This window comes from Bos indicus, chromosome 7 (genome assembly GCF_029378745.1).
Source record: "Bos indicus isolate NIAB-ARS_2022 breed Sahiwal x Tharparkar chromosome 7, NIAB-ARS_B.indTharparkar_mat_pri_1.0, whole genome shotgun sequence".
Classification (NCBI taxonomy): domain Eukaryota; kingdom Metazoa; phylum Chordata; class Mammalia; order Artiodactyla; family Bovidae; genus Bos; species Bos indicus.
The window spans coordinates 50,379,469-50,405,154 of record NC_091766.1 but is presented as its reverse complement, the minus strand read 5'-3'; the positions used below and the strand labels follow the sequence as shown (position 1 = coordinate 50,405,154).

Genomic DNA, 25,686 nt, shown 5'->3' with positions numbered 1-25,686 from the left:
ACTAAGATCTCAGTGAATTCCAGGTGATTTTTTTGTTTGAGGATGTACATGATCATGTTTCACTTCTGCAGACCTGATTTTTGGCCATCCCAACTCACCTGCAGGGATGAATCAGTAAGGACACTTAAGAATCGCTTTTATTCTTCACTAGGCTCCATGCAAACTTGAGTGGGAAAATGCAGGGATAATTCTTCATTTCCTTTTCACTCATCTCCTAGGGCCTGGTACTTCAGAAAAGGGGATGGGTCCAGTAAACGAATGGGGTGGAGGAGAGAAGTCTCAGAGGGGCCCTGGAGACTTCAGGGATGGATGTCTGATGGAGACTTCAGACATCCTGGGATGGATGAAGACTAAGGAAAAGCAAATATAGGAATCTAATGCCAGCTCCAAAACCTGACTTTTTCTTCTTTCTCTACGCCTTACTCTTACTGGACATTCTAATGAAACTATGCCAGAGACGCTGCCTTCTAACCACATAAAATTCTCACCTTTTAATTTCCTTGATTCTTCCCAGAGCTGGGTTCAACATCACCAAAACTTGTCCTGGACCAAACACACACTTTTACACAGAATTAGGGGGTCAGCGTATATTTTAAAAGGACATCCCTGAGGCTAAAAATAGTCACAATGTCACTCTCTAGCCCATAGTTTGCAATGTCTTTCCCAGTGAATCTCATCGCGTCTCCTTGAACTTCCCAGCTGTTATGCGGCGTGGAAGCCACTATCCCCACGCTACAAATGAGGAAAAGCTCTGCCCGCAGTTGTCACAGTAGCAGCTATGAGCTGCTAACAGTCAACTGGCAGCAACACTCCTCCACAGGCCTTTCAAGGGTCGCGCCCCTTTACACCACTGCAGCTGCGACCCCTGGCGCAATGCAGGCCGGGGATTGTAGTCCAGTGAGCCGCAGTTCCTATGGATTGGACTACAATGACCAGCATGCCTCGCGCTTTTTTGCCCCCCTTCCCTTTTAGCCTCGGGCGCGGGGGAGGCTCGGCCGACCTGCTGACTGGGAACCGATATGGCAGCGACTTTGGGCAGCGGGGAGCGCTGGACGGAAGGTACCAGGTCCTGGCTGGAGGGTGGGACAGGGCAGGGTCTCGGAGAAATCAGGGATGGGACTCCTGAAGGCACTTGAAAGGGCTGAGATCCTGGGCCTGAGATGAAGGACAGAGGCCTATGAGAAGATGCTGGGCTTGAGTGGGGTTCCTGGTGAGGTAGGAGACTCTCCAGGACAGGGGACCGGGATATGGAATCCAGAAGCGTTGGCTCAAGCTGAGGACCCGGCTCGATACCCACAGTCACCTGTGACGACTTGTTGCCTCCGGCCCCCAGCCCCGCCCAGGGCCTGCAGCTATCAAGCCCGGCACGCGCCAGGGTGGGCGGGGTAACGCGGTCTCCCGCAGCTTGCCTACCCGGCCCTTATCCTCGCCTCCAAACTGGGCTGCCTGACCCTAGACCTGGGTTTCGTCTTGCCCCTGCATCCAGCACTGGGACGGATAGGCCAGCCCATTCCATCCTACAGTCAGGCAAAGAGGACTGAACCAATGCCTATTATGTATTCTGCATTATGGATTTGACAGACATGGTCCCCTGAGCCCACAGAACTCTCAGTCTACTGAGGGAGTTTGACAGGTAAACAGTCAGTTACAAAAGAAGCCCAAAATGTCCTGGGCTACACAGCAAGGTCGTAGATTTGGTGGGGGTATACTGTTAAGGCACTCAACACGACCTGGGTTTCAGAGAAGGCCTCATGAAGAAAGCGTTACATATGATGACATGAAGGATGTGCTGGAGCTAGCCAGACCTACTTCGAGAAAGTTTTGCAGGCAGAAGGAACAGCATGTGCTAAGGCCCAGAGAAAACAAGGTATTGCTGATCTGAAGGGAGATTGTTGTGGTAGAAGGTAGAGTACAGAGGACCTTGTGGTGAGATTTGAAGCTAAAGAGACAGGCTGGGCCCATAAGAAGAGATCTGGACATGGAGCAACGGGTAGTCACTAAGATATTAAGCAGGAGAAAAGGGTTTTTTGTCTTACCCAGATCCTCTAGACAGGACATGAGCATTCTGCCTTCTTTGACTATATTCCTATGGCCCTCTTCACACTCTGCAGGCATTATGATTAATTAAATTCTCTCCCTTTAAACAGTAACCTCTTTGTGGTCAGGAGTAGGTCTTACTGATACACCTCCTTGATCTATCTAGCCAAATGTCTTGTATGTATTAGTTCTGTAACCATTTAAACATTGAACTCATCTCTACTTTAAATCTTAGTGGTGGAAAATATTGCAACAAAAAAAAATATGTTATGAACAATTCTCTCCTGACCATGAACCACAGAGAAACAGACTTCCGTGGTGCTGCCCTAAATCCAAGGTATTGGGCAGATGCCTCTGGAGTGCCTTTACTGGCCCTGAATCAAGATTATTTGCTGGCTGATGCCTATAGGGATGATGGACATTTTAATGCTTCATGTTTCTGACATTAAAAGTTTTTCATGATTGCTTCTATATTTTCTGTATTGTTTTCTCAAGGAAGATGTTTCTTCTGCTTTGTATGGATTTGGATCTGTTTCTTCTGCTTTGTATGGATTTGGATCTGTAAAAGTCAGTATGATACCACTAACCTGGCCCTCAAACATTCACTGGCCTATAGGCAGCCTCCCAGATAGCTAAGGCCAGTAGCAAAGTTGATTTGCAGGTCAGAGTGAACCCTTATGGAGGTACTGTTGTTTTGCAGCTTACATTGATGCAGTCAGAAGAAACAAATACCCAGAAGACAGACCTCCTGAAAGTCATGACCCCTGTGGTTGCTGTAACTGCATGAAGGGACAGAAGGAAAAGAAGTCTGAGAATGAATGGAGTCAGACCAGACAGGGTGAGGGGAACTCCACTTATACAGAGGAGCAACTGCTTGGAGTACAAAGGTGAGCCTGTGGTGGGATTAGATGAATGATTTTATGTAGAGTGCCTAGCGCAGATGACTGCTATTATTATTATCATTGAAGCACAATAACATCTTGGCCTCAGAGGCAAAGTTAGGTGGAAGTGGAGTGTTAGGCTATAATCTGAAGTAACTGCCCTGCTTCTACTCTAAGAGAATCAGGGAAAACCAGGTTGACATAACAGACATCTGTACAACATCCTACTCAACAACAGCAGAATGTACAATCTTCTCAAGTATACATGGAATATTATCCAGAGTAGACCATATGTTAGGCTATAAAACAAGCCTTAATAAATTTAAAAGGATTAAAATAAAACAGTGTATGTTCTTTGAAATTGACAACAGAAGGAAATTTGGGTAATTCACAAATGTGTAAAAATTAAACAACATATTCCTAAATAACAAATAGGTCACAGAAGAAGTCACAAGGAAAATTAGAAGATACTTTGAGATGATTGAAAATGAAAACACAACACACCAAAACATATAGGATACAGCTAAACCAATACTTAAAGGAAATTTATAGCTATAAATGTTTATTTTTCTAAAATCTCAAATCAATAACCTAATCTAGAAAAAGAAGAACAAACTAAATTCAAACAAACAGAAGGAAATAATATAGAGTGAAAATAAATGAAATAGAGGATAGCAAAACAATAGAGATCAACAAAAGCAAAAGTTATTGGTTATCAGCAAAACTGACAAACTTTTAGCTAGACTGACCAAGCCAAAAAAGGGAGAAGACTCAGATAACTAAAATCAGAAGTGAAATAGGGGATATCACTACCAATCTTAAAAAAATAATGATTATGTAAGAGAATACTGTGAACAATTATATGCCAACAAACAAATTAGAGAACTTAAATGGATAAATTCAATTTCCCACAAATAAAAGCCCAGGCACCGATGACTTAACTGGTAAATTCTACCAGATGTCTGAAGAAGAATTAACTAATCTTTCATTAATTATTATAGAAAATACCAAAGAAGGGAACACTTTCCAAGTCATTCTATGAGACCAGTGTTACCCTATAACCAAAAGCAGATGAAAGCATCACAAGATGGATACAGATTTCTGCAACATTAAAACATGTAAAAAGGATTATATATCTTGACCAAGTGAGATTTATCCTAGGAGTACAAGGTTGTTTAACACATGAAAATAAAATAATGTAATATACCATATTAATAGAATAAAAGACAAAAGTCATATGATCATTTCAATAGGTGTAGAAAAAGCATTTGACAAAATCCAACACTCATGATAACAATATTCAGTACACTAGGAATAGAAAGGAACTTCCTCAACCAGATAAAGGTCATCTACAAAAAATCCACAGCTAACATCATACTTAATGATGAATAATTTGATGCTCTCCAAGATCAGAAACAGAACAGGAACAAGACAACTACATTCACTCTAGCTATTACTATTCAACATTGTGCTGGAGTTTCAAGCTAGGGCAATTAGGCAAGAAAAATAAGCCAACCAGATTGGAAAAAAGGAGTAAAACTGTATTCACATATGTTATGATCTAGTATAGAAAATTTTAAGGAATATTCACACACAAACTATTAGAACTAATAAATGACTTCAGCAAAGATCAATATACGAAAATCGTTATTTTTCTTTTTTTCACTTAATAAACATATATTTATAGACATACAATTTCAGAATTCTAGTCAAGAAATATAGCAGATCCATGTTCTTATTGCACATGGCTCAGCCCATCTAGGGACATCTACTGAAACCAGAGGGTCAGGATGATGGGGACAGAGCACTGGGGTCAGCACAGGCAGGTCGCTCTCATCCATATCCAATTCTGAGCATCTCTCTGGGCTAGGGTGGCCACTTCATCACAGGGCAGGACTTTATTTATAAAGCCATATTTGACATTTCTTAACCAAGCTTCCTTTTCCAGCAAGAATCCTATTTGTTGGGGAACTTTTAAAAGAGATCCAAGAGAAGCTCCGGGAGGGTAGTGACCCCCTCCTGGCGGGCAGCTTGGGGTACTAAGGCTTCAGGGGATGGCTGGCTCAATGACACATCCACCGCCAGAGAAAAATTTGGGAAAAACATAATTCCAAAAGGTTCAGTATAAACTGTGGAAATGAATAAAACCTCCCTCCCTTCCCCTGGCTGCTGCTGCTATTTTGAGAAAAATCCTCATTTGAAAGTGATGATAAGAAACTCTTGTGGTTCATCCTTTGTCCAACATGCAAGAGAAGGCCAGGTGGCGTCACGAACATGGAGGGTAGAGACAGAGGTGCCCACAGTCATGGACTTTTTTAGGAGCCAGCTGCTGCCCCAGGGTCCTGGGCACCACCTGGTTGACTCTTCAAGGAAAAGCCTTCTGGAGTCTTTGGTATATAACTTAGGAAAAACCAGTAGCAACAATGGGTCTATGCCCTGGGGCACCTGTAAGGGAAAACTTGCATAGGGAAATCATTATTTTTCTATACATTAGCAATGAACACGGAGAAAGCAATGGCACCCCACTCCAGTACTCTTGCCTGGCAAATCCCATGGACGGAGGAGCCTGGAAGGCTGCAGTCCATGGGGTCGCTAGGAGTCGGACACGACTGAGTGGCTTCACTTTCACTTTTCACTTTCATGCATTGGAGAAGGGAATGGCAACCCACTCCAGTGTTCTTGCCTGGAAAATCCCAGGGACGGGGGAACCTGGTGGGCTGCCGTCTATGGGGTCGCAGAGTTGGACAAGACTTAGCAGCAGCAGCAGCAGCAACAATGAACAATCTGAAAATGAAAACAGTTTCATTTATAACAGCATCAAAAAGAATAAAATGCTTAGGAATAAATTTAACAAGTGTAAGATTGTACATTGAAAACTACAAACTTCATTAAAAGAAATAAAGAAACTCTAACTAAATGGGAAGTTTGCCTGTGTTTATGAATCGAAAGGCTTAATATTGGTTAAGTTCAGTCGCTCAGTCATGTTCAACTCTACGACCCCATGGACTGAAGCATGCCAGGCTTCCCTAGCCATCACCAGCTCCTGGAGCTTGCTCAAACTCATGTCCGTAGAGTCAGTGATGCCATTCAACCATCTCATCCTCTGTCTTCCCCTTTTCCTCCTGCCTTTGACCTTTCCCAGCATCAGGGTCTTCACATCAGGTGGCCAAAGTATTGGAGTTTCAGTTTCAGCATTAGTCCTTCCAGTGAATATTCAGGACTGGTTTCCTTTGGGATTGACTGGTTTGATCTCCTTGCAGTCCAAGTGACTCTCGAGAGTCTTCTCCAACACCACAGTTCAAAAGCATCAATTCTTTGGCGGTTGGCTTTCTTTATGGTCCAACTCTCACATCCATACATGACTTATGGAAAAAACATAGCTTTGACTATATGGACCTTTGTTGGTAAAGTAATTTCTCTGCTTTTTAATATGCTGTCTAGGTTGGTCATAGCTTTTCTTCTAAGGAGCAAGCATCTTATAATTTCATGGCTGCAGTCACCATCTGCAGTGATTTTGGAGCCCAAAAAGATAAATCTCTCTCTGTTTCCATTGTTTCCCCATCTATTTGCCATGAAGTGATGGGACTGGATGCCATGATCTTAGTTTTCTGAATGTTGAGTTTTAAGCCACTTTTTCACTCTCCTCTTTCACTTTCGTCAAGAGGCTCTTTAGTTTTTCACTTTCTGCCATAAGGATGGTGTCATCTGCGTATCTGAGGTTATTGATATTTTTCCCAGCAATCTTCATTTTGATAATATTCCTCAAATTGACCCACAGATTCAACACAATCCCTATTAAATTCCCAGTTACCTTTTTTTTGCAGAAATTGACAATCTGATCCTGAAATTCATGGATTTCAGGATGCATCCTGAAAATGCAAAGGACCTAGAGTAACCAAGTGTTAGTCACTCAGTCATGTCCAACTCTTTGTGACCCCCATGGACTGTAGCCCGCCAAGCTTCTCTGCCCATGGGATTATCCAGGCAAGAATACTGGAGTGGGTAGCCATTCCCTTCTCCAGGGGATCTTCCCAACTCAGGGATTGAACCTGTGTCTCCTGCATTGCAAGCAGATTCTTTACCATCTGAGCCACCAGGGAAGCCAAAACAGTCTTGGGAAAAAAGTGCAAAGTTGGAAGACTCATACTTCCCAATTTCAAAACCTACTGCAAAGATTCAGAATGAAGATAGTGTGCACTAGCATAGGATAGGCATTTAGATCAATGAAGTAGAATTGACACTCCTGAGATAAACCCTTATATTTATGATTAATTGGTTTTTGACAAGAGTGCCAAGACAATTTAATGGGGGAAAGACTAGTCTTCTTGTTGGGACAACTGGATATCCACATTGCAAAAAATGAACTTGGACTCCTTCCTCACACAAATAAAAAAATTTATTCTAAGACCTAGGACCTAAATATAAGAGCTAAAACTATAAAACTCTTAAAGGAAAACATAAATGTAAAGCTTTGTGACATTGGATTAGGGAGTCATTTTGTGTTGACAACCAAAGTATACATTATAAAAGAAAATATAGGCAAATTGGACTTCATCAAAATTAAAAATTTTGTACTTCAAAAGATACCACCAAGAAGGTGAAAAATCAACCCACAAAATGGGAGAAAATATTTTCAAATTATATATCTGATAAGGGAGAGATGGAAAGAGAAAGAGGCAGGGGAGTATTTGCCATGGAATCAGGAATTGGAAACTAGGGTGTGGAATCCATAGGATCCCCACAAGCAGCTATTGGGGAAGGACCCCAACTGACATTCCAGACCCTGCATGAACAGTCCCGACTGTGTTACTAACTTATGAACTCTTCAGCAACACTGTGAGCCTCTGCCTGCTCAACTGAGTTGTGTGATAGAAAAAACTGGAGGTACTTTAAATGCCTCATCAGTAGGGAATGTACATGCATGCATGCTCAGTCACTCAGTTGTGTCTGACTCTTTGCAACCCTGTAGATTGTTGCCTGCCAGGCTTCTCAGTCCGTGGGGTTTTTCCAGGCAAGAACACTGGAGTAGGGTGCCATTTCCTCCTCAAGGGGATCTTCCTGACCCAGGGATCAAACGCAAGTCTCCTGCATTGCCAGGTGGATTCTTCACCACTGAACCACCTGGGAAGCCCATACATCCATAACAGTGCAAGAATATGCACCCTTTAGAAGAATGTGGTAGATTTTAAAAGTATAGTTGATTTACAAATTGTGTTAGTTTCTAGTGTGGAGCAAAATATTATGTTACGTAAAACTGAATATATATATATATATATATATATATGTTCTTTTTCAGATTCTTTTCTATTATAGATTATTATAGGATATTGAGTACAGTTCCTTGTGCTATATATATATATAGTATGACCTTATTGATTATTTTATATAAAGTAGTATGTATCTGTTAATCCCCAAGTCCTAACCTGTCCCCTTCCTTCCCACTCCCTCACCCCTGCTTTCCCCTCATTTCAGTTCAGTTCAGTTCAGTCGCTCAGTCGTGTCTGACTCTTTGCGACCTCATGGACTGCAGCACACCAGGCCTACCTGTCCATCACCAATTCCTGGAGTTTACCTAAACTCATGTCCATTAAGTCAGTGATGCCATCCAACCATCTCATCCTCTGTCATCCCCTTCTCCCTCCTTCAGTCTTTCCCAGCATCAGGATCTTTTCCAATGAGTCAGTTCTTCACATCAGGCGGCCAAATTATTGGAGTTTCAGCTTCAATATCAGTCCTTCCAATGAACACTCAGGTCTGATCTCCTTTAGGATGGACTGGTTGGATCTCCTTGCAGTCCAAGAGACTCTCAAAAGTCTCCTCCAACACCACAGTTCAAAAGCATCAGTTCGTCAGCACTCGGCTTTCTTTACAGTCCAACTCTCACATCCATACATGACTACTGGAAAAACCATAGCCTTGACTAGACAGACCTTGATGATGCTGTGAAAGTGCTACACTCAATATGCCAGCAAATTTGGAAAACTCAGCAGTGGCCACAGGACTGGAAAAGGTCAGTTTTCATTCCTATCCCAAGAAAGGCAATGCCAGAGAGTGCTCAAACTACCGCACAATTACACTCATCTCACACGCTAGTAAAGTAATGCTCAAAATTCTCCAAGCCAGGCTTCAGCAATACATGAACCATGAACTTCCAGATGTTCAAGCTGGTTTTAGAAAAGTCAGAGGAACCAGAGATCAAATTGCCAACATCTGCTGGATCATGGAAAAAGCAAGAGAGTTTCAGAAAAACATCTATTTCTGCTTTATTGACTATGCCAAAGCCTTTGACTGTGTGGATCACAACAAACTGGAAAATTCTGAAAGAGATGGGAATAGCAACCACCTGACCTGCCTCTTGAGAAATCTGTATGCAGGTCAGGAAGCAACAGTTAGAACTGGACATGGAACAACAGGCTGGTTCCAAATAGGAAAAGGAGTACGTCAAGGTTGTATATTGTCACCCTGCTTATTTCACTTACATGCAGAGTACATCATGAGAAACACTGGGCTGGATGAAGCACAAGCTGGAATCAAGATTGCCGGGAGAAATATCAATAACCTCAGATATGCAGATGACACCACCCTTATGGCAGAAAGTGAAGAAGAACTAAAGAGCCTCTTGATGCAAGTGAAAGAGGAGAGCGAAAAAGTTGGCTTAAAGCTCAACATTCAGAAAACGAAGATCATGGCATCTGGTCCCATCACTTCATGGCAAATAGATGGGGAAACAGTGACAACAGTGGCGGACTTTATTTTAGGGGACCCCAAAATCACTGCAGATGGTGACTGCAGCCATGAAACTAAAAGATGCTTACTTCTTGGAAGGGAAGTTATGGCCAACCTAGACAGCTTTCCCCTCTGGTAACCATAAATTTGTTTTCTGTGTCAGTGAGTGTATCTGTTTTGTAAATCAGCTCATTTGTGTCATCTTTTTATAGTCCACATACAAGTGATATTATATGATATTTGGCTTTGTCTGACTTACCTCACCTAGTATGATAATCTCTAGATCCGTCCTTGTTGCTACAAATGGCATTTCTTTGTTTTTTATGGCTGAGTAATATTCCACTATATATATATATATATATATATATATATATATACACACCACATCTTTTCTATCCATTCATCTGGCTATTGTAAAGAGTGCTGCTGTGAACACTGGAGTGCATGTATGTTTTCAAATTAGAGTTTTCATCTTTTCCAGATGTATGTCCAGGACCATATGTTCTATTTTTAGCTTTTTTAAGGAACCACCATACTGTTCTCCATATAGCTGCACCAATTTATATTCCTCCCAAGAATGTAGGAGGGTTTCCTTTTTTCCATACCCACTCAAGCATTTGTTTGTAGACTTTTTGATCATCGCCATTCTGACCAATGTGAGGTGATATATACCTCATTGTAGTTTTGATTCACATTTCTCCAGTAATTAGCAATGTTGAGATCTTTTTGTGTGCCTGTTGGCCATCTGTAGAATGTGGTAGATTTTTAACAATAGCCAATATTTACATCATGTCAGATGCTATCAAGCATTTTAATGAACACTTAATTTAATTATAACAGCTCTGTGAAATACAGGTATAATTATTAGCCCATTTCAAAAGATAAAACAATTCACAGAGTTAAGTCCACAGCAAAGTCAGATGCCAACCAAGGCATTTTGACTCCAGAGTTCATGCTGTAGTCATTCTCAAAGGTGTGGTTTGAGAATCCCAAGACCATTTTGGAAAGAGGTCTACAAGTTTTAAACTATCCTTGTGAACTTCCCTAGTGGTCCAGTGGTTAAGATTCTTTGCTTCCACTGCAGAGGGTGTAGGTTTGACCACTGATCAGCAAAGTTCCACATGCTGCTTGGTGCAGCTGTCCCCCACCCCCCAAAAAAACACACAATATCTTCATAATAATACAAACACATATTTGCCTTTTTCACGTGAGAGGCTATATAATATCCAATTATATCTTTTTCAGATCAGATCAGATCAGATCAGTCGCTCAGTCGTGTCCGACTCTTTGCGACCCCATGAATCGCAGCACGCCAGGCCTCCCTGTCCATCACCAACTCCCGGAGTTCACTCAGACTCACGTCCATCGAGTCAGAGATGCCATCCAGCCATCTCATCTTCTGTCGTCCCCTTCTCCTCTTGCCCCCAATCCCTCCCAGCATCAGAGTCTTTTCCAATGAGTCAACTCTTCACATGAGGTAGCCAAAGTACTGGAGTTTCAGCTTTAGCATCATTCCTTCCAAAGAAATCCCAGGGCTGATTTCCTTTAGAATGGACTGGTTGGATCTCCTTGCAGTCCAAAGGACTCTCAAGAGTCTTCTCCAACACCACAGTTCAAAAGCATCAATTCTTCAGCGCTCAGCCTTCTTCATAGTCCAACTCTCACATACATACATGACCACAGGAAAACCATAGCCTTGACTAGATGAACCTTTGTTGGCAAAGTAACGTCTCTGCTTTTGAATATGCTGTCTAGGTTGGTCATAACTTTCCTTCCAAGGAGTAAGCGTCTTTTAATTTCATGGCTGCAGTCACCCTCTGCAGTGATTTTGGAGCCCAGAAAAATAAAGTCTGACACTGTTTCCACTGTTTACCCATCTATTTCCCATGAAGTGATGGGACCGGATGCCATGATCTTTGTTTTCTGAATGTTGAGCTTTAAGCCAACTTTTTCACTCTCCACTTTCACTTTCATCAAGAGGCTTTTTAGTTCCTCTTCATTTCTGCCATAAGAGTGGTGTCATCTGCATATCTGAGGTTATTGATATTTCTCCCAGCAATCTTGATTCCAGCTTGTGTTTGTTCCAGTCCAGAGTTTCTCATGATGTATTCTGCATATAAGTTAAATAAACAGGGTGACAATATACAGCCTTGACATACTCCTTTTCCTATTTGGAACCAGTCTGTTGTTCCATGTCCAGTTCTAACTGTTGCTTCCTGACCTGCATACAAATTTCTCAAGAGGCAGATCAGGTGGTCTGGTATTCCCATCTCTTTCAGAATTTTCCACAGTTTATTGTGATCCACACAGTCAAAGGCTTTGGCATAGTCAATAAAGCAGAAATAGATGTTTTTCTGGAACTCTCTTGCTTTTTCCATGATCTAGCGGATGTTGGCAATTTGATCTCTGGTTCCTCTGCCTTTTCTAACCCAGCTTGAACATCAGGAAGTTCACGGTTCACATATTGCTGAAGCCTGGCTTGGAGAATTTTGAGCATTACTTTACTAGCGTGTGAGATGAGTGCAATTGTGCGGTAGTTTGAGCATTCTTTGGCATTGCCTTTCTTTGGGATTGAAATGAAAACTGACCTTTTCCAGTCCTGTGGCCACTGCTGAGTTTTCCAAATTTGCTGGCATGTTGAGTGCAGCATTTTCACAGCATCATCTTTCAGGATTTGGAATAGCTCAACTGGAATTCTATCACCTCCACTAGCTTTGTTTGTAGTGATGCTTTCTAAGGCCCACTGGACTTCACATTCCAGGATGTCTGGCTCTAGGTCAGTGATCATACCATCGTGATTATCTGGGTCGTGAAGATCTTTTTTATACACATCTGTGTATTCTTGCCATCTCTTCTTAATATCTTCTGCTTCTGTTAGGGCCATACCATTTCTGTCCTTTATCGAGCCCATCTTTGCATGAAATGTTCCTTTGGTATCTCTAATTTTTTGAAGAGATCTCTAGTCTTTCCCATTCTGTTGTTTTCCTCTATTTCTTTGCATTGATCGCTGAAGAAGGCTTTCTTATCTCTTCTTGCTATTCTTTGGAACTCTGCATTCAGATGTTTATATCTTTCCTTTTCTCCTTTGCTTTTCACTTCTCTTCTTTTCACAGCTATTTGTAAGGCCTCCCCAGACAGCCATTTTGCTTTTTTGTATTTCTTTTCCATGGGGATGGTCTTGATCCCTGTCTCCTGTACAATGTCACGAACCTCATTCCATAGCTCATCAGGCACTCTATCTATCAGATCTAGGCCCTTAAATCTATTTCTCACTTCCACTGTATAATCATAAGGGATTTGATTTAGGTCATACCTAAATGGTCTAGTGGTTTTCCCTACTTTTTTCAATTTAAGTCTGAATTTGGCAATAAGGAGTTTATGGTCTGAGCCACAGTCAGCTCCTGGTCTTGTTTTTGCTGGCTGTATAGAGCTTCTCCATCTTTGGCTGCAAAGAATATAATCAATCTGATTTCGGTGTTGACCATCTGGTGATGTCCATGTATAGAGTCTTCTCTTGTGTTGTTGGAAGAGGGTGTTTGTTATGACCAGTGCATTTTCTTGGCAAAACTCTATTAGTCTTTGCCCTGCTTCATTCCGTATTCCAAGGCCAAATTTGCCTGTTACTCCAGGTGTTTCTTTACTTCCTACTTTTGCATTCCAGTCCCCTATAATGAAAAGGACATCTTTTTTGGGTGTTAGTTCTAAAAGGTCTTGTAGGTCTTCATAGAACCATTCAACTTCAGCTTCTTCAGCGTTACTGGTTGGGGCATAGACTTAGATTACTGTGATATTGAACGGTTTGCCTTGGAAATGAACAGAGATCATTCTGTCGTTTTTGAGATTGCATCCAAGTACTGCATTTCGGACTCTTTTGTTGACCATGACGGCTACTTCTTCTGAGGGATTCCTGCCCACAGTAGTAGATATAATGGTCATCTGAGTTAAATTCACCCATTCCAGTCCATTTCAGTTCGCTGATTCCTAGAATGTCAACATTCACTCTTGCCATCTCTTGTTTGACCACTTCCAATTTGCCTTGATTCATGGACCTGACATTCCAGGTTCCTATGCAATATTGCTCTTTACAGCATCGGACCTTGCTTCTATCACCAGTCACATCCACAGCTGGGTATTCTTTTTGCTTTGGCTCCATCCCTTCATTCTTTCTGGAGTTATTTCTCCACTGATCTCCAGTAGCATATCGGGCATCTACTGACCTGGGGAGTGTCCTCTTTCAGTATCCTATCATTTTGCCTTTTCATACTGTTCATGGGGTTCTCAAGGCAAGAATACTGAAGTGGTTTGCCATTCCCTTCTCCAGTGGACCACATTCTGTCAGATCTCTCCACCATGACCTGCCTGTCTTGGGTGGCCCCACAGGGCATGGCTTAGTTTCATTGAGTTAGACAAGGCTGTGGTCCTAGTGTGATTAGATTGACTAGTTTTCTTTGAGTATGGTTTCAGTGTGTCTGCCCTCTGATGCCCTCTTGCAACACCTACCGTCTTACTTGGGTTTCTCTTACCTTGGGTGTGGGGTATCTCTTCACGGCTGCTCCAGCGAAGTGCAGCCAATGCTCCTTACCTTGGACGAGGGGTATCTCCTCACTGCTGCTCAAGAGTATAAAAGACTTTTTATATCAAAAAGGTCAGAACTGCTGCTCTGGTGGTATAAACTATTAACCCTGTACTTCTCATCTCTGTAAGTTACTGGTCAATCCCCAAGATAAATTGTTGTTTGAAAAAAGGATGTAGAAGGGTGATTGTAATATGCTTACATTTAGGTATTAATAAGAAAAAAAGTTAAAAAATGGGGCTGTTTTTATACATGTGCTGTCTCTGTACATGGGAATGAGAAAACTTTTTTTTTTTTTTTTTTGGCTGTGCATCTTGTAGGATCTCAGTTCCCTGGCCAGGGATTGAACCTGGGTTATGGCAGTGAAAGCTCAGAATCCTAACTACTAGGCCACCAAGGAAATCCCCACAGAAAACTTCTAACTGTGGTTATTCTTAGCATAGGAGATTGGGGAACAGAAAATGGGGAAGCAGGAAGTTGTTTCACTGTATATAGTTTAGTATTTTGGATATTTTTCTTCTACCATCAGTTCAATTCAGTTGCTCAGTCATGTCCAACTCTTTGCAACCCCATGGACTGCAGCATGCCAGGCTTCCCTGTCTATCACCAACTCCCAGAGCTTGCTCAAACTCATGTCCATTGAGTCAGTGATGCCATCCAACCATCTCATCCTCTGTCTTCCCCTTCTCCTTATGCCTTCAATCTTTCCCAGCATCTGGGTCTTTTCCAATGAGTCTGTTCTTCACATCAGGTGGCCAAATTATTGGAGTTTCAGCTTCAGCATCAGTCCTTCCAATGAATATTCAGGACTGATTTCCTTTAGGATTGACTGGTTTGATCTCCTTGCAGTCCAAGGGACTCTCAAGAGTCTTCTCCAGCACCACAGTTCAAAAGCATCAATTCTTCGGCACTCAGCTTTCTTTATAGTCCAACTCTCACATCCATATATGACTCTTTGAAAAACCATAGCTTTGACTAGACAGACCTTTGTTGGCAAAGTAATGTCTCTGCTTTTTAAAAAAAATTTTTATTGAAGGATAGTTGCTTTACAGAATTTTGTTGTTTCTGCTTTTTAATATGCTGTCTAGGTTGGTCATAGCTTTTCTTCCAAGGAGCAAACATCTTTTAATTTCATGGCTGCAGTCACCATCTGCAGTGAATTTGGAGCCCCAAAAAATAAAGTCTCACTGTTTCCATTGTTTCCCCATCTATTTGCCATGAAGTGATGGGACCGGATCCCATGATCTTAGTTTTCTGAATGTTGAGTTTTAAGCCAACTTTTTCCCTCTCCTCTTTCACTTTCATCAATAGGCTCTTTAGTTCTTCTTCGCTTTCTGCCCTAAGGGTTATTGATATTTCTCCGGGCAAACTTGATTCCAGCTTGTGCTTCATCCAGCCTGGCATTTTGCATGATGCACTCTGCATATAAGTTAAATAAACAGGGTGACAATATACAACCTTGACGTACTCTTTTCCCAATTTGGAACCAGTCTGTTGTTCCATATCTGGTTCTAACTGTTCCTTCTTGACCTGCATACAGATTTCTCAGGAGGTAGGTAAGGTGCCTTTATAACTTTTTAAAACAAAGTTTAAAAAGATAGCCATAAAAAAGAGGTACATTTTTAAAAATGGTTAGGGTATTTCTTCTGCCTTTGCTGTCCTGTGGTTCAACTTTGAGGACCTTAGATTGGGCCTTAATATAAGGATTAGTATACTTGTTCTACCCACTTACAGGGATATAGAAAGAATAACATATTAGATGTAAAAATACTTTGAAAGGAATTAAGCTGTCACTGGGAGGAGGACATTGTTAGTGAATTGAATGATTCATTAATGTGTTCACCAGTTTTCTCTCTTTCTGCTTTGGGTCTCACAGATTGGATATTGATTTACTATTTAGCAGTTAATTGTACAAAAGGGACCTTTGTAGACATACTAAAAAAATGTTTCTGATTTGTGTTTTTAGGATCAAGAAATGCAGAAATTACTATGAAATTCTGGGAGTTTCACGAGATGCTAGTGATGAAGAGCTTAAGAAAGCTTACCGAAAACTTGCCCTGAAATTTCATCCTGACAAGAACTGTGCTCCTGGAGCAACAGATGCTTTCAAAGGTCTGATCCTAAACTAATGCTTAATTATGCCCTCCTTGTGGTGTTTGGTCACAGCAAGTTGTTTCCAGCCTCTCTCGTAATTGTTTTCTAAGGCTACAAGCAGGGTCTTGTTTTTTCCTGCCACACCTCTTAGGTAGTGATTATTAGCATAGCTCTCTCCTTAATTTCTTACTTTAATTTCTTTTGGGAAAAAAACCTGGTTTCTCTGTAATATCTTACAGAACCTTTTATTCTTTGATTCAGCAAATATTTATTGAAGATCTATGTGTCCGGTGCCAGGGTAAGTAAAACTGATATGATTCCTCTTGTGGAACTTAAAGGTTGGTAGCCACTTGCAGGCAGGACCTAGATAGCGTTTCAAAGCTTCTTTGACCATGAAACTCTTTGTTCATGAAACCTGCATTATAAACATGTGGTTAGTATAAAAAGGCTTTATAAGACTTTGTAGAGCAAAAACATAGTTATAGATCAAAGCTTTTTCCATTGATTTCTGTGATACTTTCAGAAACATATTCTCAAAAAATATTTTGCATCCAATACATAAATAAAAATTTCACTTAAGAGCTTCACCCTGAGGAATGTCATTGATTCAGGAAAGGATTATCAGTAGATGCTAAAACCATTGGGTAATAGGTTGTTGTTGAATAGAATATTCACATAATGTCAAAGTATTATCCCACAGAATACTTACTGATTTTGTTGTTATTTAGTTGCTCAATCATGCCTGACTCTTTTGTGACCCCATGGACTATTGCCCACCAGGCTCCTCTGTCTGTGGGATTTCCCAGGCAAGAATACTGGAGTGTGTTGCCATTTCCTTCTCTAAGGGATCTTCCCAACCCAAGGATTGAACCCCAGTCTGCTACATTGGCAGGTAGATTCTTTACCACTGAGCCACTTGGGAAGCCCAGATTGCACAGGGAAAATTTTCTAAGTAATGGAGATAGCTAGCTGTTACTACTTTAAGCAAGTGATCTAATTTATCATCACCATTACTAGAACAATTTAACATTACATGTTGTAATACTATGTGGTATTCTTGCCAGAATGTTTGACCTGAATCTAATAAAGAGGAAACAATCAAAATATGGAACATTCTACAAAGAACACTGAACTACTCTTCAAAAAATTCAATAAAAGAAAAGCAAAAAAGGTGGGGAGACTGTTCCAGATGAAAAGAAACTAAAGAGATGTGAAACCAAGGACAGTACATTAACCCTGAATGGATTTACTGGGTGATAATGAGTTGGTGTTAATTTTCTTAACTGTGATATTATATTTTGATCATGTAGGAGGGTATCTTTCTTCTTCAGAGATGTATGCTAAAATATTTAGGAGTGAAGTGTCAGAATATCTTCAGCCTACTTCCAAGTGATTTAGCAAGAAAAAATGAATACATATTATATATATATGCATGTATGTGTAGAGCATTGAGAAAAGCAAAGTGGTAAAATGCTAACATTGATGAATAAGGTTAAAGGTGTTTATTGTACTATTTTTTTCAACTTTTCTGGAGATTGGAATTTTTCAAAAGGAAAAGTAGGGGCTTCTCTGGTGGTCTAGTGGCTAAGACTCGGTGCTTGCAATGCAGGGAATCCAGGTTCGATCCCTGGTCAGGGAACTGGATCCCACGTGCTGCAACTGAAAGATTATAGATCCCTAATGCCCCAACTAAGATGCGGCACAGCCAAATAAATAAATGTTTGTAAAAAAGAAAAAAGTAAAAAAACGATAGATCTGAGACATTTTTTTAAAGTCAGCATTTACCTTAGAGGACAAGCTACCTTTGTTGATGTGCCTTTGTGAATCTCATTCTCCCCACAGTTTCTATAAGGAAACAGATAAACCACATTCTCCTCATACCTTCATGTAGGGTACGTCACAGACTGATGCCATTTCTCTAAGAAATCTGCCAGATTTCAAGGGATGTGAATGTTTAAACAACTCTGTTTAGGTTTTTCTGGTTTTTTTTTTTTCTGCTTAACTGTTCTATTGCTATAAATACTTAATACAGTTCCCTGACTAGAAGACTCACAAGGAAATGCTCTTTCTGACTATGTTTCTGATAGTGTTGACTGAATTAAAGGTAGGCAGGTGGGAATGACTTAAAAGATTTTTTTTTTTAAGATTTCTTTGGTGATTCTTTGATTGGTGGTACTGACTGTATGTTTAAATGAAATTGGACAAAGTTTGCACATTTGTGCACAGGGAGAAGTGATGGTATGCTTATGTAGTCTATTCAGACTTTGATCCCTCACTGAGGCACTGGACATTTTTTTTGTTTTTTTAAGCCACAATGACTGGCTTGTGGGATCTTAGTTCCCCAACCAGGGAATAAACCTGGACCCTCGGTAGTGGAAGCACAGGTTCTAACCACTGGACGACCAGGGAATTCCCTGGAGATACATTTCCTAATTTCTAAAGACTATGTTTAAAAGTAAGCTGAAATAAGACTGATGACTGAGGACTTTGCTTTTAACCAAGTAGGAGGATTTTTATTTATTATTTTATTCAGGAGACTGTATGTGACTTCATGTTAGAATACCATTGCTTATGTATAAACTGTTTCTGACCATAAACTATTGCTCTCAAGTGAAATAACACATTTTTGATGAAGGAGCACAGTACTTCTAAGTTTATCTTGACTCCAGTGTTTAAGGCTTATCAAACTAGATCTTGGGAAGATTTCAAGGGCAAGCACTTCGGTGAACTTTCCAGGCCCAAGCACCTCTCCTTGGGTCACTGTGAAGTTGTCCAGCACCAACTCTTCACTGCTACTACTGTGGTTACCCTCAGCCGCAACAGACTGTGTACTCTGGTGCTTTTTGTTTTTGTTGCAGCAATAGGAAATGCCTTTGCAGTCCTGAGCAATCCTGACAAGAGACTCCGCTATGATGAATATGGAGATGAACAGGTGACTTTCACTGCCCCTCGAGCCAGACCTTATAATTATTACAGGGACTTTGAAACCGACATCACTCCAGAAGAGCTGTTCAATGTCTTCTTTGGAGGACATTTTCCTACAGGTTAGTATCCCAACTTTTTTCATTTAAGAAGTCTTAGGAACTTCCCTGGTGGTCCAGTGGTTAAGACTCTGCACTTCTACTGCAGGGGGCTCAGGTTTGATCCCGGTTCGGAGAGCTAAGATCCCATATGCCATGTGGTGTGGCCAAAAACAGTCATATATATTTTCAGGATCTGAATAGAGGGGCCGTGGTATGGTGGAAACAAGACTTTGGAATCAGATAAGCTGAGGTTGAAGTCGTCTCCAGCCTCCAACTATGCATGATTTTTACTTAGTCCGTCTGATCTTGTTTCCTCACCAAAAAATGAGGCTGATAATACCAACCAATATTTTTTAAGTGTTTTATAAATTAGAAGCAAAATTCCTATATTATAATTATTGTAAACTAGCACTTATATAAAGGTAAAGGTTAGAAAAATACCCCCAGAGAATTGGAAGTTGGGTTAATTAAATGCCTTGGAAGTAGATTGAATTTTGTGGAGTTGCAATTAAAGATACTAGTGACATAATCTGATATTGGGCAAGAAGGCAGATAAGAGCATGTCAGACAGGATTCATGGCCCAAGTGCTGTTTCTTTCTCTGCCTCTCGGGTTGCTCTCACTCGCTAGTTACAAAGGACTGTTTAAATAAGGGTGAGAGAGCTAAGCATGTCCCATTTTCAGCTGGTTCACTTGATATACCTACTGTCTTATTTTTCTATTGGGTAGAATGGGACAATACCCTACCCTCAAAGAACCTAGTTGGAAGCACGGACCTTGGAAAAGGCAAGGAAGAGGTGTGTGCCATATTTGCGTGCTAAGTATTTTTCTTTCTTTTCCAGGAAATATTCATATGTTTTCAAATGTGACAGATGACACCCACTATTACCGCCGGCGGCACCGACATGAGAGAATGCAGACACGGAAGGAAGAGGAAGAAGATAAGCCTCAGGTACCTGGGGAGGATAGGACAATAGCGGCCCATAAACGCTCATACTGAAACTAACCCTTATGGAGTAAGATCAGGTTTTTGAAGTTCAGCTTGAGATATGTGCTAAAGCGTGCTTTAGGAAAGCAGAAGCATGGTAAGAAGAGCTGGATAACTGGCCCAAATAGGCCAGAATGGTACCCCCTCCCCCACCCATTCTTTGGGGACTATCCCGGGAAATCTGTTCCCCTATGGGGCTGTCTTGAAAAAGATTTTCTTGACTGCAGAGAATAGGGACCGCCTTTATAATATTCAGTACTAAAGGGGGTTTAAATTAAGAGATCGAGGGAGTCTCATGAAGCTCAAGGGCAGGAGGCACGCTGGGCCTTGTGACAGATGGGAGCCAGGAACTGGGGTGCTGTCAGGCATCACGCAGCTGTGCTCTCTGTGACTCTTGGGGCCAGACTGTCTCCAGTTTTCCTGACTCTCTACATCTGCTTTGTTCTCTCTAAGCAGCCTGGCTTTTCTACTTCCCCTTGCAAGTGTCCAGTCTACAGTGCCTCTGAGTGTGTGTCCTTACAAGTGACTGCCTAGCAGTGAATGGTGATGAATCTCAATCCCAGATTCTTAGGAAGAATGTGATCATCCCTGCTATGGTTAGATGTCTGCTAGATGTCCCCCAGTCTGCTCAGCTGAGGCCAAGGCAACAGAACTGCATGATAACATGACCTTGTGAGGGTACAGGCTGGGCAGACTAGCACACAGGTGTCTGCTTCATTGGTCTTAGAAAAGGAGGCTGCAGGATTACTGAGTGTCAGTCCAGGTTGTGGGTGGGCCCCCTTCAGCCTTTTCAGCAGACAGAATGGAGCTGTTTGGTACTTCTCAGCAGAAAATACAACCTTCTCAGAAAAACTATGGGCAATGTGCAATGCATTAGTAATGCATATTTTCTTTGGGAAAACTGTCCTATTTTCAGTAAGCTTTATATTGATGAAGAGTACTTACACCAAATATTTTTTCTTTTTCAGACTACATATTCTGCATTTATTCAGTTACTTCCAGTTCTGGTGATTGTGATCATATCTGTGATTACTCAGCTGCTAGCTGCTAATCCCCCATATAGTCTGTTCTATAAATCGTAAGTCAAATACTTAAAATCTTTCTTAACAACAAGCTGGTACATTTCTAACATTTCATGTCACCTTTTGTTGTGGAAAACACTGGTTTTGTGTTTAAAGGAGCAGCTGGATAGTAATAATGCAGAGACTCAAAATTACTTCAGGCAGTTTCCCATGTATTCAGGACCTGGATTGTTTTGTTCTATAGCGACATCATCTGGTCAACTGCGGAACAGCAACAGATGGTTTCTGAGGGATTAACAGACTAACTCCAGGTTCAGATTAAATCTTTAACATTCCATGTTAGAGTTAGAAAGGACCTTTATTCTTGTCTGGTTTTTTTTTTTTTGGTCTTTCTTTATTTTGTTTTTATTGTATCTATATGAGAAGACAGATGTTAGCGGATTACCTATTAGACATGTTAGACATTGTGGTAATCATTTCACAATATATGTAAACCCATCATGATGTATGTCTTAAATTTAAAGAGAGAGAGGGAGAAAGAAGAGAGGGAGATGACTCATTTAAGAGAATAAAGTAAATATGCTGAGACTGAATCCACTTGAACATGCTCATAGAGTAGCGACAATGACAACATTGCACTTACTGCTTTGCTTGGGAAATAATAAATGTTGATGTGTTAGAAATGGTATTTGCATCTATGAAGAGGTGAGTATGATGATGATATCAGCGAGGCCAGTGCTAAGAGTGATATTTCCAAATATAACAAGCACACCTGAGCCTCTCCTTGTTTTAGGACCTTGGGCCACACCATTTCTAGAGAAACCCAGAACCTACAGGTGCCTTACTTCGTGGATAAAAACTTTGACAAGGCCTACAGAGGTGCATCTCTGCGTGACCTGGAGAAGACGATAGAGAAGGATTACATTGATTACATCCAGACCAGTTGTTGGAAGGAGAAACAACAAAGTAAGATGCTTAAAAGGGGCTTTAGCTGGTGCCACCCTGAGGTATCCCCAGCGTAGCGATCTCTCCTCTCTTTCTGAGCTACTCATGTTTATGTGAACACGGACAGGACAGAGCCCCATTCAGGATATTAGAAATATTGTGATAAAAAGGGAGGCTTATGACAGGATACGTGTGGCCAGGGCTTGAAATCTTCAGGGACTTAGGCAGGACTAGTTGCCTGTCTGTCTGTCTCTGAGTTGCTACATCTGTCTGCCTATCTGCCTTCTGTCCTTTCTTTGCCAACTGTTTTCCTACGTTTTTTCAAGCTCTCCTTGACAGCCTTGATTTGCCCTAGTTTATTTTGGTTGCCACCCTCTTATTCGTTCCCCCAACTTCCCCAACCCCACCAGTCATTGGCCCCTTTCTACGTCACAAGGTTCCTCTTTAAGTAGCTCGCTGCTTTGGTCCATGGTTTCTTAATTCCACATTTCCCAGAGGGAAATCTGCTCCAGCCTAACCAAAGTTTGATAGGTTGTTGTTATTGAGTCTGGTGCCCCTTCTCTTCCCCTCCAATCAGCTGTGGCCACACAGAACAGAAGTGACTCTCTTACTGGAACAGGCCTTCCACACCGTTTCCCTGTCTGGAGACAGCGAGGGTGACAGTATTGGCTTACGATTTGGCTTACGACTGCAGTGAGCATTCATGGGGAGTGCTGTAACAAGGCAGCCCTGCCTCAGCCAACAGGCTCCCTTTCTTCCCACTTGAATTCCCCCCTGCCCGCACACACACACACACACACACACACACACACACACACACACAGAGGCATTAGTAATTGTATCTTATAAAACTTGGCTTTGGTTAATTTTTAAAAAGCAAACTAACTCATTTTAAAAAACTTATCACCGGGTATTATTAAACATCTAACAGTGTCTGATAAATTTAGATCCTCAGTCACAGTGCTACTAAGCGCTTGCTGACCCATCTGCATCCCAACCCCACCCCAAGTTAATCTCTCCTTCCTCTGTGTGTTTAAAGCCCTTCACTCATCCTACTGAAGTACCACCCTCACAGTGTTCCTGTCCTCTAGGTATATGACAGTCTCCCTGCTGGACTCTGGGCTCTCTGAGGTCAAGAACCATGTCTTACTAATTTTGTGTCCCAAGCCCTTGGCAGTCTTTGCTTCAGAACAGATGCTCAACAAATGTCTTTTGAAGAGTGGATTCTCGGGACTGGAAAAAGTGAAACTGCTGAGGGATCACTGAGCAGGGCTAGTGTCCTAACCCTGGCCCTGAGGGACCTTGTGTCCACTGTCTACTCCTGTAGGGTGGAGCCCACTTGACCTCTCAGTGCCTTAGGAGCATGGTGGGCATTGACTTGGATGTAAGGGGGAATTCAGCAGGAGGAGGCGATTGCTTTTTTTATTGAAAAAACAAAAAACAAGGGGTCTGGAAGTAACCCTACCCCACTGTCAAACTAGGTTTTTCTAGTTTCAAAAACCAGGAAATAATTTTAGAGCAAGATAGAGGCCTTAGACTTAAAGGCATTATAATTGATCACCTGATCCAAATCAGGTGAGGGTCAGTGTATGTCCTAAGAATCTCCATTGTTTTAGGCCATGAGAGGGTCTTGAATTTGTTGCTTTATGCAATAAATTGGTGAAAATATATATTTCTTAAACCCTACCCCGCCACACACACACACACCAGCTAGAACTATGCAAAGAGCTCATGGTTAGGATTTCCTGGTGGCTCAGATGGTAAAGACTCTACCTGCAATTCAGGAGACCCAGTTTCGATCCCTGGGTCAGGAAGAATCCCCTGGAGAAGGAAATGGCAACCCACTCCAGTATTCTTGCCAGGAGAATCCCATGGACAGAGGAGCCCGGCAGGCTACGTTCCATGGGGTCACAAAGAATCGGACACAACTCAGCGACTAACACCTTCATGGAAAGGATTACACCTAAGGTGGCTTCTAGCCTTGTGTCCCCATCCTCGTGAGGCCTGCTTCCAGGGCTTTGGCACCTTCCAGGTATAATCAAGTGGGTGAGCATGACATGTGTACCCACAAGTTCCAAACCGGGGGTTATCAGCACACACCCCTTAAAAATCTATTTCTGGCATTTAAGGATGGTGGCTGTCCGGAGCCGCCACACAACCCAAGTGCCATTTGAGAACAGGCAGCATCTGCCCTCCGGATCCAGCAGCAAGTGCAGCCAACATGGTTAAATTTAGCACATGGATGGAGGTTGTAAAAATAAACCTGCTTGAGAACAAAGTTCAGTCTTGGCAAAATACCGAATGGAAACTGCTTTTAGCAAAGGTTAGCCATTGTCTTTTAACATCTTTTGTTAATTTCTGTGCTCTGCTCTTCCTTAGAATGTTCATCAGAGTGAATTTCTATGAGTACTCCTTTACTGTAAACACTGGCGCCCTGTCTACCCCTTCACAGCTGCATCTGGATAATAAAGCCAACGCTAGGGGAGGTGGCCATGGCCCTGGGCTGGGACAGACTAAAATAAAAGGCAGGACTGCCTCCTGACCTGGCTGAGTGGGACTGAGACCCCAGCCCTGCCTGGCAGAGGAGAACTGTCCAAGCTCTGGAGCAGGATAGCAGAGAGGGCAGAAGCTTAGGCTTTGAAATGGGTATAAAATGAACTTCCTCCCAAGGAGGTTGTATGGATTATAGAAGATGACATGAGTATAACACTTAGCATAGAGTCTAGCATATAGTAAGTGCCCGGATCCTAACAGAATCCAGACCTCGCTTGGCCTTGCTCAACTAGATGTAGCTCTGTCTCACAGGGCTGGATCATGAGGGTGGTTGGGATCTGTCAGGACTCCCATCTGGGCTTTTGGGCAGAGCATTTTGGGAGAGGAGGCTCTGGGACTTGCTTCTCTTGGCAATTTGCCCAAGTCAGTTTACTCTAAAGGCTCAGTGCTCTGCTCATCTATTACACTGGCATTTGGAGCAGGGGAAACATTATGCAGAGAAGAAAACAGTGTTCCTTGGATTCTGCCCCTGCCAAAGATTTTGTTTTTCCTTAGAAGGTACTGAATATTAACAGAATTTGTCAAAAGTAACATATTCATTGAGTTGAGCTTTTGTTCATTGAAGTACAAAAGGATTCAGTGGCTATCTGGAGAGAAGTTTCTCCAACCATGATCATGGGGGTGTGGGGCATTGTTCCTTGAAACACTGTTCTTCTGCAGGGTCATTGCTCTGGAGCAGGGTTCTAAACCTTTGGAGCATGTTTTGAGAAAGCATTCATATATGTGCACGTATGTTTTCTTTCATCAGCTTATTACAGTGGTTGTCAGTGTAGAAAATAGAAAGAATCACTAGCCGTTAATGTTTTCTGGAATGAGATTTCAGGCAGTGAGACATCTGGATAAGG

At 41.8% G+C, this 25,686-nt stretch overlaps 1 protein-coding gene across 1 annotated transcript in view; it reads left to right on the top strand.

The window, feature by feature from the left end:
• The first annotated feature begins 915 nt into the window (after window positions 1-915).
• DNAJC18 (DnaJ heat shock protein family (Hsp40) member C18) overlaps window positions 916-25,686 on the top strand; it is a 29,667-nt gene continuing 4,896 nt past the window's right edge. The window contains exons 1-7 of the mRNA XM_019965026.2: window positions 916-1,059; window positions 2,738-2,924; window positions 16,184-16,329; window positions 19,170-19,355; window positions 20,176-20,285; window positions 21,290-21,399; window positions 22,137-22,309. Coding sequence (XP_019820585.1) covers window positions 1,020-1,059; window positions 2,738-2,924; window positions 16,184-16,329; window positions 19,170-19,355; window positions 20,176-20,285; window positions 21,290-21,399; window positions 22,137-22,309 — 952 coding nt within the window. The 5' untranslated portion in view covers window positions 916-1,019. The remainder of the gene's footprint in view (window positions 1,060-2,737; window positions 2,925-16,183; window positions 16,330-19,169; window positions 19,356-20,175; window positions 20,286-21,289; window positions 21,400-22,136; window positions 22,310-25,686) is intronic.